General features: G+C 35.2%; 1 protein-coding gene across 1 annotated transcript in view; it reads left to right on the top strand.

The window, feature by feature from the left end:
* RIMS1 (regulating synaptic membrane exocytosis 1) overlaps window positions 1-14,548 on the top strand; it is a 296,197-nt gene that overhangs the window by 240,606 nt on the left and 41,043 nt on the right. Inside the window, exon 25 of the mRNA XM_058176391.1 lies at window positions 806-835. Coding sequence (XP_058032374.1) covers window positions 806-835 — 30 coding nt within the window. The remainder of the gene's footprint in view (window positions 1-805; window positions 836-14,548) is intronic.

Here is a 14,548-nt window from a genome sequence, read left to right as displayed (position 1 = left end):
TTGCATAAAAATTCCATTGGAGTGTAGTATTACAGAAAGCATACTTAATTTTACTCAGATACACAATACATCCTTTAGTAGTAAATTGTGGCTCCATAGGGAAAGGGCATTCCTTATTCAAATATGTTAAAAAAATTGATGGGAAAATATTATGTGATAATAGCTCATTGAAAAGTCATAAATTAATAGTTGTGTATCTGATTTTGCTATTCCATTTTTGCTGCGGAAACTTTTTTCCCCACTTTCTTCATCTGACCATTATTTCTAATACCATCACTTGAAAGCAAGGCAGGTCTAATTAAAGTACAATATGTTGCATTTTAATCTGAATGGATTAAAAGAAATACCTGTTTATTGTATGATAAGACTGCATTTTGTTTTATTTTAATGTATGAAAGTTTTAAATGATAAATGATATGAAAAAAGTGGAAAAGATGAATGTGAATTCATAAACATTTGAAACAGCAATTCTTATGGGCTTATCACATCAAATGCAGCTTTTGAATGATGTTTAAACTTTGGAACTTGTAAAATTCATATTCCAGACCATGATCCAGCCAGTATTAAAAATACCGAAGACAATTAATTTCAGTGAGCTTGAGCATGTTTACCTTCGTATTGACCTCAGAATTTATAACTTTTCATGATTTATTTTCATCTGTTTTCCCCACATTAATTTTCTGCATGTTGCAACAGAGCCTGTAGTGTTTCTCATTCTCATGTATAACACCATTTTTGTCTATAACTTTAAATTGCTGATTTCTTTCTTTTATTCCCATCATTCCGTGCATTTTATTCATTGAAGAACAAGAGACTTATAGTTCATCATCCAAAGGTAAATATCCATGTCAATTTTACTAACATTACTCATGCTGTGTTATCTTTATCCTGCACTAATTTCATATTAATCCATTTCTGTAGATTACATTCAGTTAAATCACTGCATTAAGCTAAGGCTACAGAGAACGTGCTACCCACAGCTTAGTGGTTCATCACTAGGGCAACTTCCTCACTATGGGGCAGAGAATGGAAACAGAATGCTGTTATCCAAAGTCCTAGTTTTAGAAAATTGTAGCCCTTAATTCAGTAGGCTGCAAAATGTATGAATCTAGGCACTTTAATGTTTTCCTTAAAAATTGGCTTTATTTTTATTGTTTTTTCAGCTTAAAAGTCTACATCGTAAGTTTTCGGTGTGTGTTTGATGCACATAATAAAAACATATGAATGGTTTTATTCTGGCTCCATAATTCTATTCTATCCCCATCCTACTGAATGGAACATGTAAAAAAAGATATTTTAAAAGAATTATCAAATTTTATGCAGCTGGATGCACCTAAATGCTCTTTTTAATATTCCCTATAGAACATGTATGTTAGATGTGGCCTATCATATGTTTATTGTACATATCAAACATACACAAATAGTATGATTAACTGTGATTAGCAATTTATAAAAAGGGAAGATACCTAGACTTATTGTGATGATATAGAAACATCAGTCTCCTCAATGGCTTCCACCTATGGTGAGGCTGCAATGCCTAGAATCCTTAGCTGAAGTTCATGCTGTTATAGAATTTTAACCTTGTCATCCTATCGTATCTGAAAGTGTCTGGATGATGGAAGGCTAATACATATTCCGATGTTTAATGCCTTGTGGGATGCCATAAAGGATGTTGTTCTGGGTTTGTTATGAAATACCTCTCCCTCAGGCTTAGCCTATTGTGTCCCAGATGATTTCAACACTTTCTTCTGTAATAGGATCACTCAAAAAAGATAATTCAAAGCTCCAGATCTATTGCAAACAATTTGGAAGCAGTATAAATTATAATCTGGATAAACAGATTTCATAATTATGAAGCATAAAGATTATACTGTGAGTTATTAGAAATGTCAGCAAGGAATATATTTGTTAACAAAAGAAGGATAATATCCAAGAGTTCAGTGAAACACCAAGGATGTGGACTAGGATTTTGTTTTTTTGTTAACTTGGATAAATATATTCTTCCTTGGAAAGGGAAGGAAAGGAAAGGAAAGGAAAGGAAAGGAAAGGAAAGGAAAGGAAAGGAAAACTTTGTTTGAAACTTCATGAACCAGATCCCTAACATTATGTACACATACTACTAGTATGTGATATCAGGGACAATTTTTATCAGTTTTGTGTTATGATCCTGATGAAAATTCTCCCACACCTAATACTGTTATCTAGTACCTTAAATTTTGGTTACGAATATTACATCTCCATTACTGCCTATGAAACTTGATTTTGCAAAATTACTGCTCCAATGTACATAGATATATTCCCTATTCAGGAAAAAAGAATAATTTATAGAAAGTATTCTTTCCTGCAATTTCATACTCATCTTCTGCTTTAACAGAAGGTGGCTGACTCTATATAGAGCAAGACCTTCTTTTCGCTTTCTAGCCCATTCTTTGAGGACTATTGACTGGGATCTCATGTAGGCCGCTAGCCCACAATTGCCAGAAGAAACCAAAAGACATGCATCTACTTCTCTAGGTAAGCCTTGTTTAGCATCGTCAAGCACTAGATTCACGTAATTTGAATGGCTTTCCCACAGACATTAGCAGAAGAGTGCATTTCTGCCACTTCCTTGCTGTCTATTCTAGAATATAGTGTGATGAAATGCTGGGTTTTTAAACAACTAAAAAGTTGGAGCAGCAATATAGTGGAAGAGAATGTTTGGCAACACAACTGATTCATTTTGTAATAATGTATAAGAAATGTGCTCAAGCCCTCCCCCCCACCCCATCAAAATTTGCAGATCAATTTAATTGCATAGGAAATATTTAAAAAGTGACATCTTCCCTGTCTTCCCAAATATGTTCTTAATTTACTTATAATTATGACCAAATGATCATATTTTCACTAGAATCACTTGTTTGAGTCTTGAGAGTTTGTGCTTGTGTCATCAGTGACAGCATCTAGCTGCCATGTTTGTGTCCATCTCTTTTTCAATTGCCTTTGGTTTTTCCAACCATCAGGATCTCCTACAATAACTTTTGCTTTTGAACCAGGTGGCCAAAATTAACTTTAGCTTCATTATTAGTGTTTCTAATAAAAAGGTCTAGTTTATTTAGTCTAATATTGAATTATTTGTTTTTCTTGTGATCCAAAATATTCCCAGCAATTTTTGCCAGCATTACATTTAAAAGCAAGGTTTTCCTTGTTTAATCTTTCTAATGGTTTGGCTTTCATTGCAATATTTTACTGCCATGGTCTTGACATGTGGATCTTTCTCGCACTATGACAGCTTAATTCTGTCCCAATCTTTCCCCCAAGTAGCAGGTGCTTCTTAACTTTATGTCACCATCCCTGTGTATTTTTGAGCCTGGGAAAATAAAAATTAATTTTACACTTGTTTTCACTTTCAACAAGAGATATCCTAAATCTTCTTTGCTTCCAAATGTGTCATATTACCATATGGCTGTGTCATATTACCATATCTGGGGTTGGTAATGTTTGTTCCAACAATTTTGATTGCAATTTTGATTTTTTCAAATCAGGCATTTCTGATAAGATACTTTACTCATTAATTAAAGAAAAAAATGATATATAGTCCATCACTCTTTCCCCAATTCTAAATCATTTAATTGCTCCATTTTCTTTCCTAATGTTGCTTCATGATCATCATTATCAATTCTTCTTTAGGCAGATAAAGTGGCTTAATACATCCATTTTTTAAAAGTTCTGCTTGTTGGGATCTATTTCTTAGCACCTGTGTCAATGAAAACCTTGCTATAATCAATAAAAGAATACAAAATATAGCTACCGAAACTTCCATGTATTTTCTATTGTCCATCAAATGTTACCAAAGTGATATTGGATGGTCCTGACTTTCCTAAATACAGTATGAATGTCTATATTGTTAAAATCTGGAGTATCATCTTGTTAATTTGAAACTGTTTGGTAGCTTGAACATTCTTTATAGCTGCCACTTTTTGACAGTGGAAAATAAATTGATCTTCTCTAATCCTTTGGCTGTGTCTCTGCTTTTTATTCCTGCATGCAAACCATAAGCTATCCTTTTAACTGTGTACTTGCATAGGTTTTTAAACAAATTGGCATGAATTACATCAATTGCATCTTTGTTGCTTCCAGTATTTAACTTTACAGTCCATAACGTCTGATTCTGATTTAGTGTTCGAAATTCTGCATGTGTATAGATTTTGGGGTCCTTCCTATAGTTATGCTAGTTTTTCTTTATGTCTTTTTTCTCCATCAGATCTTTGCCTTCTTTTACTTAGCAATGCTTATTGTTGCATAAAAGTTTCTCTTGATTTCTGTAATGTTATTAATAAAGTTCTAGTCCTTTAGATTGTTATCTTCAATTGCACTGCTTGTTTAGATCCAATTGATTGACTCTTCTTTGGAACTTGGTTGGAAAAAATCTTACTTGTTGCCTTTTGATTTCCATCTTTCTTCAGCTATTTTCAATATATCAGTACAGGTAGTCCTCTCCTTATGACCACAATTGAGCCCAACTTCTAAGACAGTTGTTAAATGAATTTTGACCTATTTTATCTTTCTTGCCGCAGTTGTTATGTGAATCACTGCAGTTAGTAACACAGTTGATAAGTGACTCTGGCTTTCCCATTGACTTTTGCTTGCCAGAAGGTCACAAAAGTTGCCACTTGACTCTGGCACACTGCAACTGTCATTAATAGGAGCCAATTGTCAAGTGGTTCATGGGACCACAGGGACGCTGCAATGGTTTTAAGTGTGAAAAATGGTTATAAATCACATTTTTCAATGTAACTTTGAACTGTCACTAAATGAATGGTTTTACTTTTTTCTTTTCAAGGACTGCCTGTATACAGTCTTTTACTTTTATCTTTTTGGGATATTTTGCTTGCTTCATCTTTAATGATATCATAAATTTCAGTTCAGAGTTCTTTGGGCAGTCAAATAGAGCAGCAGGTGTTATTTTTGTTGACTGAATAGAACTCTGTATTTTTTGCAAAATATATAGTCAATTCAGTTTCAGTGTGGTCCATTCAGTGATGTCTATGCATATGTAGTATCACCTTTTAGATTGTTGGATAGTTGCTACAAAATTTGAACATTTCTTGCAGAATTTTATGAATATATATCCTGCTTGATTTTATGCGCTAATATCAAATTTTCTGTTAGCGTTCCAGAAAACCCCCTCCTGCAGAAAAGACTCTGAAGCAAACATCTTTCAAAGTTCTTTTACTAGCATAGGTAAACTGGCACAACTGGGGAAACTCCTAATCTGGGGATCCGGGTTTTCCTCAGTAAGACAAACTCCCAAAATCCCCACCCCCTTGACCCCTCTGCCGATCACATGCTCCAATCACCAACCGTCCTATCTCGAGACATCACTCCGGCCACTCCTTCTCCAGATGTAGGCTCATCCTGACTTTGATCGGCAGGAAGAATGTTATTATGTCTAATGGCCCCTTCTACAAAATCCCCCCGCCTACTTTCACACACATGGGAAAGTGACAGTGCGGAAGCCTCCGGCCTAGTATGGCTTCCAAAGCTGACATTTTCATTATTTTATGTACAACTGTATCAATCCAAACTTCCATAACTTGTAAGATGTCTGGGTGGGATTTTTTTGGGGTGGTGGTGGCAGGGAGCCGCATGTTAACAGGATACTACAGTTCACAATAGAAATGTTCAGCTTCCATTTCTTTTGCAACTGTAGTTGGAGCACGGACTTAAATCATCATAATGTTGATTGAAATTGGATTTTAGTTTAGACCCAAATTGAAATAATTCTATCATTCTGGGAGGTTGCATCTGTGAAGTTTTGATGTTTGATGCAAATCAATCCATTCCATTCTTTTGCTTATTTTCAGAATATCTTTGTTCAGCCTTGAGCTTTATGCTCTGACAACATCAATATTGTCTTGGTTTATAGTTAAGCCATTTCAGATGCTAGTTAGCTAGTTGGTTAGTTAGTTAGTTAGTTATTGTGTATTTATCTAACACCCATCTCACAACCGAGTGACTCTGAGCAACATTTTGCATATCTTTGCAATAGTGATTTTTGTGTGTGTATGTACGCCACATAATAAGCACCAGTGCTATTCATATTTGCTCTCTCCTTCTTCCTGGTAGCTTGCTAGAGGCCTCCACTTCCAAAATTATGCTGGCTTGTTGTTAATGTCCATTTGAGGGTGGGTTTTTTTGGCAGAATAATAGAGAGGGTTCCATTTTTCTTTTCCAATGAATCATATTTGGTCTTACCTCTCATCTATGACCTGCCTGTCATGGATGAACCTTTGGGGAATGTATATTCCAAACAACATTGCTCAGAATCATTGGATTGTACAAATGCCCCTTGACCCATTAGTTAACAATGCATGAAAGAGCCATCTAAGACCTAGAGGGGAAAAAATTCAAAAACCACTGTTCAAGATTTAATATTTAGAAAGTTAAGACCTCTTAATCAACTCACATTGTCTCTCTATGTTGCTAAGACTGAGTGGGCCAATTGTTCTCCCAATTTTTTTTTATTACGAATGATGAAATGGAAGGTATGGTTGAAAGGTACTTGGAGAAATGGCACTTCTGTTGTGCTGTGTTCCTAAATTCCTGCAGAATTTATGATGCTCCCATAAGGGAACTTCTGTCATATAACCAATCAATAATTTGCAGTCCCCATCATCCAACTAACAATAAATTATATCTTGGAGTCTCTGAGATATGAACGGATTAAAAGTCTCACCAAATACTTTTTCTTACAAATTATCACAAGAATCTCCATCCACCTTCATACAGAGAAAGCCTTTTAAATACGTAGTATGATTTTTCTTTTTAATTATTTTGAAATGTATTTTCCAGAACATATTTTATACTAAAGACTTCAATATTTTATCTGGTGTTTTCTTCCTATAAGGAAAAGCTATTTATAATCAATATAATAAAAAGTAGTGATTATCATATCTGTCTTTCAATCTACTCTAATGTAACTACTAACTATAGAGCAGTTTTCTACTTGAGCAACTGAATATATTTAACTTTTACTGTCATTCTCAAGAATTAGTATTGACCATAATATTACCCATCCTGAGACAAAGGAATTGCTTTTCATTGCCTATGCAGAATATTCTAAGGCATTCCAGAGTAGTGTCCTCTTTATTCTCTTAATCATGCACATTTTAGCAAGGCCAAGAAAGTCTCCATTTAAACTAATCAAAGCTTATTCTTTTGAATGCATCTTATTTTATTTATTTTTATTTATTTATTTTATTAAATTTCTATACCGCCCTTCTCCCGAAGGACTCAGGGCGGTGTACAGCCAAAATAAAACACAGAATATGTACAATTAAAAGAATTTAAAATGAACTATTACTATGCGGCCGATAATTAAAACATTTAAAAATTTAAAATATTATTAAAACCCCCAATTTAAAAGCAACTATTTATGCCAGTCCTGCTTGGATGAATAAATATGTTTTAAGCTCACGACGAAAGGTCCGAAGATCAGGCACTTGACGTAAGCCAGGGGGGAGTTCGTTCCAGAGTGTTGGTGCTCCCACAGAGAAGGCCCTACTCCTGGGGGCCGCCAGCCGACATTGTTTGGCGGACGGCACCCTGAGAAGGCCCTCTCTGTGAGAGCGTACGGGTCGGTGGGAGGCATAAGGTAGCAGCAGGCGGTCTCGTAAGTACCCGGGTCCTAAGCCATGGAGCGCTTTAAAGGTGGTAACCAGAATCTTGAAGCGCACCCGAAAGACTACAGGAAGCCAGTGCAGACTACGGAGCAGTGGTGTGACATGGGAGCCACGAACGGCTACAGTTGGCCTCATATATCAATCAAGCTTAATCCGTCCAAGACGGAGTGGCTGTGGATGCCGGCATCCCGATTCAGTCAGCTGCAGCCGCAGCTGACTGTTGGAGGCGAGTTATTGGCCCCAAAGGATAGGGTGCGCAACTTAGGTGTCCTCCTGGATGAATGGCTGTCGTTTGAAGACCATTTGACGGCCGTCGCCAGGAGGGCCTTCCACCAGGTTCGCCTGGTTCGGCAGTTGCGCCCCTTCCTTGATCGGGATGCCTTGTGCACAGTCACTCACACGCTCGTTACCTCTCGCTTGGATTATTGTAATGCTCTCTATGGGCTCTTGAAGTGCACTCAAGGCTTCAGTTAGTCCAGAATGCAGCTGCGCAGGTGATAGAGGGAGCTTCGCGTAGCTCCCACGTAACACCGCTCCTGCGCAGACTGCACTGGCTACCTGTGGCCTTTCGAGTGCACTTTAAGGTGTTGGTTACGACCTTTAAAGCGCTCCATGGCTTAGGGCCTGGGTACTTACGGGACCGCCTGCTGTTACCGTATGCCTCCCACCGACCCGTACGCTCTCACAGAGAGGGACTCCTCAGGGTGCCGTCCGCCAAGCAATGTCGGCTGGCGGCCCCCAGGGGAAGGTCCTTCTCTGTGGGGGCTCCCACACTTTGGAACGAACTTCCCCCGGGCTTACGCCAAATACCTGACCTTCGGACCTTCCGCCGTGAACTGAAGACACATCTTTTCATTCGTGCGGGGCTGGCTTAAATTTTAAATTTTAAATTTTAAATTTTAAATTACATAAATTTTATCGATTTTAAATTTTTTACTAATTTTAAATGGGGTTTTGGTTTTATAAATTTTTAAAGTTCTAGGCTAATTATAATAAGTTTTTTAACTTGCATTTTAAATTGTATACTGTAGTGTCTGTATTTTATTGTTGCCTGTACACCGCCCTGAGTCCTTCGGGAGAAGGGCGGTATAAAAATCAAATAAATAAATAAATAAATAAATAAAAGAGCCACTTTCACCACCTCTACATATTTGTCTGGCAAAGGTTATAAAAGGTTTAAACTAATATTTAAAAATTGCTTTCACAAAGGAATTGCTTAAGCAATATTGGGTAATAAACTCTGTTGCAGATCATTCCATAATTAGTTTAAGTAGTTCCAATTTGGGAAGGCTATTCTTTTGAGTATGCATGTGGGTGTTGTGGTATAAAGTGGAAGTTATTACTGGAATGTTTTATTTTTCTGACTTTCTGCTCAAAAGAACCAAGAACAATGCATGAAGCAATAAAACTACTTTATCAAGAAGAAAAATATATGTACCATCAATAACAGAAGAGCAAACTGACCATTCCTTCTTAGGGTTGCATAAACCTACAAACATAGTTTTATTCTTGCTTACAAAGTGAACATGTAGGAATCGGTTGTATTTTCTCTGGACGGGAATTATTTAATTGAACTGAAGTAACAGTAGGAGTGGAAATAAGAGTAGGGACATGGATGAAAGCAAAAAAAAAAAAAAAAGGCAAGAGTCATGAGAAAGAATGATCATTATTTGATACTACATAATAGGATTCAAGTGAATAAATAACTTTAAAAGATGAATGATGTATAAGTTGTTTTAATACTATATGTGGCTTTGCTAAACAGTAACTATTTCCATTAAAGTTTCTGGGCAGAAAACTAACAATTCATCAAAAAGAATACATGGAATGAATAATACAGGTATCAAATATATCTTCCAATCTCTTGGCAGATCTTTACGGATAAGTCTTTTTTTTTAAATGATATCTTTTATTAATTTGTGGGTTTTGCATATGGAGTTGTATTTTAATAGTTACATTATGAGTAGAAATACCATGTGCAAGCCTTAAATTTTCCATAACTCATCAGCAACATGGTACATAGTTTCAGTTCCAAAATGAAATCAAGGAGCAAGTGCCAAATACTCTGAATAAATTGTACCCCATATCGTGATACTTTAGACCAGCGGTCTCCAACCTTGGCAACTTTAACCTTGGCGGACTTCAACTCCCAGAATTCCCCAGCAAAGTTGCCAAGGTTGGAGATCGTTACTTTAGACCACATCTTTGTTGATCCATAGGTTTCTTTGGTGAAATGAAGAAGCACACCATGCTTTTAAAATACAAAATCTCCTGTTACCCTTGGAGTGCATCTTGAATAACCCTAATAATAAAGTCTTTAGCCAGAAGGGAAATTTCTCAGCAGCAATTTCTCCCTCCTTCCTCTAGCATCCTGTAAAAAAAATATTATCAACAGGAAGAACAGATTTATCAGTTGCTTTTAAAAAGCAAACATACAGATAAACACGTATCACAGAACTACGGGAATAACTTTAAATATCAGTAAGCTATTAGTGAATCTCCTTATGTCCTGCAGAGAGAGATTCTTGCTCAGTGCCAACAGTTTTTTTTCTTTCTCATACACAACACAAATGAGCTGTCTAATGGACAGAGAGCACATTCTTACACAGAGCAAATATATTTACTTTTAAAGATAATGAATGCTATATTGGCCAGTTTCCAGTTCTGTCATCCTTCTCCCTATAAAACAGAATTCATCGTATTTTGTAAAGGTTGTAAAAGTTCATCCTCAAAACATTTATAATAACATCTGGTCTGGACACCTTTCCTGATTTAATACTTTTTATAGCTTCACACACTTCCTTTATTGATATAGGTCTGTTCGTAATCTGTTTCTCTTTCTCTGTAATCTTCTGTAAATTTTGTTTCTTTAGGTATTCATCTGATTTCCCCAGAGAAATATCTTGTCCTTTGTACAAGTTGGAGTAATATTGATGAGACACTTTTTGCATAGCCATATTATTCCTCTCATAATCTCAATATCAATTTCTTTAATTTTTCTTTTCATAGTTTATATGTCAAACATTTCCCTGGTTTGTTTGAAAATTCAAAGGTTTTTTTTTTTTTGGCTTTACATAGTTCATTTTTATTTCCATTTCTCTTACTGAACATACATAGGTCATTGTAAAATCTTAATTTGTTGAGAAATGCTTATCTTCTCAGGAAATGTCTATAATTCTTTTTTTAAAAAAAAATCCAAAATAGGTTGTGTTTTCCCTTGCTTCTTCTTTTTGAGTTCAGTATTGTGTTGTATGAAATAATCTCTGATAAAAACTTTACTTGCATTTCAACCATTCTTAAATCAATTCCTTTACCTAAATTATTTTCAAAGAATTATTTTATTTTTTATTTACAGCCCTCCATTTGCTTATTTCTGTAACAATATTCCAGTCTCCACCTAAAAGAATTGAATTTCCTTTTATGAACCAAACTCACAGGATTATTATTTGAAAAAATCTTTGGCAACATTTTTACTTTATGAAGCTTAGTAGCCAAATTCTTTGAAATCCAAATAATATCTATTCTTGAAAAGCATTTATGTGTTTCAGAAACTCCGTTGAATTATTATTTTTCTATCTCCATATATCAACATTTGTACATCAAATCAAAGAAAATTTTGGGTAGTTTGCCTTGAGTAATTTTAATATTTTTCTCAAAAGTTCTATCCAGTTTTGTAGAGATTACTAAATTCTAATCCAGCATCAAACATCAATTTTCATAGAAAAAAACATGTCTCTATATAAATTCTTTATGGAACAATAAAGTACCTTATCCTCATTTTGTGCATAAATGTCCAATATCAAAGCCCCAGTCTCAGACAAATTAACTTCCACCTTAAGAAATATATCATGCTTATCTGTCAATACAAGTTCAAGTTTTATTTAAGGCTTTATATGCAAAACAATTCTTTTATTTTTGTTAAGTTCTTGCTGAAATAAATTTCTTCCCCAATTTTTTATAAATCAAACATTTTATGTCCTTTTTTTCTGATATGTATCCCTTGTAGGCAATTTATGTTTTGTTTTAATTTTTTCTATTATTTTTTTCTCTTTTGAAAAGCATTTGCTCCATTTATATTTAGAAAAGTTGGTGCCTTAGTATTATGTCTTCTCCCTCTCATCTTTTGCTTCTTTGTGAGTAGTCTTTCTGTCTTGATTTAAAATTAATTATAGTGTGATATCTGATGTTCTGGAAGAGGCAAGAGGAATTCTCACAATGTAAAATTCTTATTTTTCAAAGTTTTTTTTAAATTTGCATTTATATCCCACCCTTCTCCAAAGACTCAGAGCGGCTTACACTATGTTAAGCAATAGTCTTCATCCATTTGTATATTATATACAAAGTCAGCTTATTGCCCCCAACAATCTGGGTCCTCATTTTACCTACCTTATAAAGGATGGAAGGCTGAGTCAACCTTGGGCCTGGTGGGACTCGAGCCTGCAGTAATTGTAATTGCAGCCAGCTGCGTTAATAACAGACTGTCTTAGCATGTTGGGCCTGTTTTAAAATCTCTGTCCGTAAAGATCATCAAAGGCTTGAAAAATAAAATCATACTGAGTATTTTAATATACAAATATTATGTTCTTAACTATCATTTGAGGCTCTTTGCACACAAATACACATATATACACACTTTATCTGTTTTCCAAGGATAAAGTGGTAAACATTTTCAGTCCAGAGTACAAATGTGCTGTTTTCCTGGAAGTCTCAGAAAACCTAGCTTTTTTGGAGTCCTAGTTGTCTATCATTTTGAGGCAGGCATGCATTAATGTTCCCTTTCAGACTTTTCTAATAAAAAGGTACCTTGTTTTATTGCTGTGCCAGCTATGGTTTTAAGATGACAAATCTATTTTGGATTATATTTTGAGTCTTTAATTTTATGGAATAACATGGATAAACATTTCATTGTTGGAACTTTACAAAAATTAGACTATATCAAATAATTGGTTTCCCAGTTGGGGTACAGTATAAGGGTCTGGTATCCTACTGGTTAAAGACAATGCATTAGCTTATGAGTAATAATCTAAATGCAATGCTCACATCCAGAAGTGTATGTCACTCCATCATGGTCTAGAAAAGCAGACAGCTTCCTATTACACAACATTCTACAAGACAGATAGCTTATTTTGTACTGAAATTCTGTGGTGAAATAAATATTTTGCTTTAGGTTTTAGCTGTTATATTTCTACCCTGTATGGCTTCCTGCATTACCAAAGCTATTGGGTACTCTAAAAAAAAATGGAAAACTCAGAAAAATTGTAGGGTTACACATAGAAAATGCTCTCTGAAATTGTATGAATGAAGCAACGTGAATGCTGAGCAAAAACACCAAGTGACAATTGGTATACTAACTTTAAGCTTTATTATTAGCCAAGATGCTCCCTAAACATTTTACACTTAGAACTTTCTGTAATAATCACAGTGCACGGCCCAAGTTTCAGATTTCTGTGTCACCAGGACCATTGTTTTGTATCTTCTCTCTATATTAGGAAATATGACTATGGGGATGTTTTTAATAAAGCAGAACTGTAGCTTGTGTTACAACTGTATAATGCAGGAATTCTAGATCCTCAGGTTATTCCCTAACACAGGGCATAGTTATGAGAATTAATTACTTAGTGCTTTAACAGAGGGATTTTGAGCTATTTTAGCAGCAAATTGCTGAAAAAGTATTAACAGCTTTTAGGCATATAGCTTCCCTTACTGATCTAAATGATTACGCTGTGAAGAGAGGACTTATCATCACTGGAAAAGTTTAACATTTATTGATCACCTGTTTGGATTTGGATTCATTTATCTCCACTATCATGTCTTCATCAAAGAGCTAGTCAGTGGCCTTTATGACTAATCCAGATGATCTAGATGGCAATGAGAATGTTAAAACTGGGGTCTTATACCAGGCTAGTTAGAAGTAGGCCTTTGCAAACACAATGAGCCAAGTAAATACATTTAGTCAGTTAGGTTATTTGACAGAATGCATGGAAAGGAAAATATATGGCAAATATTTATGGTTGTTATTAATATCTGTCTTTTGCTTTCGTTTGATTAAAATATAAACTATATATTTAATGAAGTGTGTTAGAAAGTATCAATAATACCCTTCCAAAAATCCAGAATGTGCCAATATCTTCTTAGATTGCCTTCCAAGTCTTTTGCTTGCAGTGTTAAACCAGAGCACATCTGTGCTTTCCAAAAAGCAGTAGCACTTAGACTTACCATATATACCGCTTTACAGTGCTTAACTGCCCTCTCTAAGCAGTTTTATAGAGTCAACATATTGCCCCAAACAATCTGGATGAAAAGCTGAGTCAACCTTGAGTCGGTGACATTCGAACCGCTGGCAGCTGGTAGTCAGCAGAAGTAGCATTCTAATCACTCTGCACACACACAAAGCTCCTTATGCCCCAAATTTCCTGATTTGACTTATTCACTACCTGTATCCTGTCTTTATTTTATGTAATATTGCGCATGTATTTGATGCAATCTTTTTTTTTACTGTCTTATAAATCTGCTATTGCACAAAGGTTTAATTTATTGACATAATCCTCTTTCTCTGCTAGAAATTAAGTTTTGAGTATGTATTTATCTGCATCTATCCTTTGCATACTTTTCCTTTCCTTTTTCCCTTCTTTTATTGTTAGACTTTGCATACTCAGGTGTCAGGAGGTATTTAAACTCAGTATATGATCATGTACACTGATGGCATTAAATACTGATTGCCAAAGAAACTGAATTTATGTTTTGAAAGAATATATATTTTTCAGGAATCTATATCCCAAGGTCAAATTAGACACAATCCAGCCAGGATGTTTTCCTGTATCATAATATATATGTAAGGCGTAACCACCACTCAATACAGAGAAAAGCTTTATATATAAATAGGCTGG

Source organism: Ahaetulla prasina, chromosome 1 (genome assembly GCF_028640845.1).
Source record: "Ahaetulla prasina isolate Xishuangbanna chromosome 1, ASM2864084v1, whole genome shotgun sequence".
Lineage (NCBI taxonomy): Eukaryota > Metazoa > Chordata > Lepidosauria > Squamata > Colubridae > Ahaetulla > Ahaetulla prasina.
Note: the sequence above shows the minus strand (reverse complement) of the source record. Positions and strands in the feature narration are given on the sequence as shown.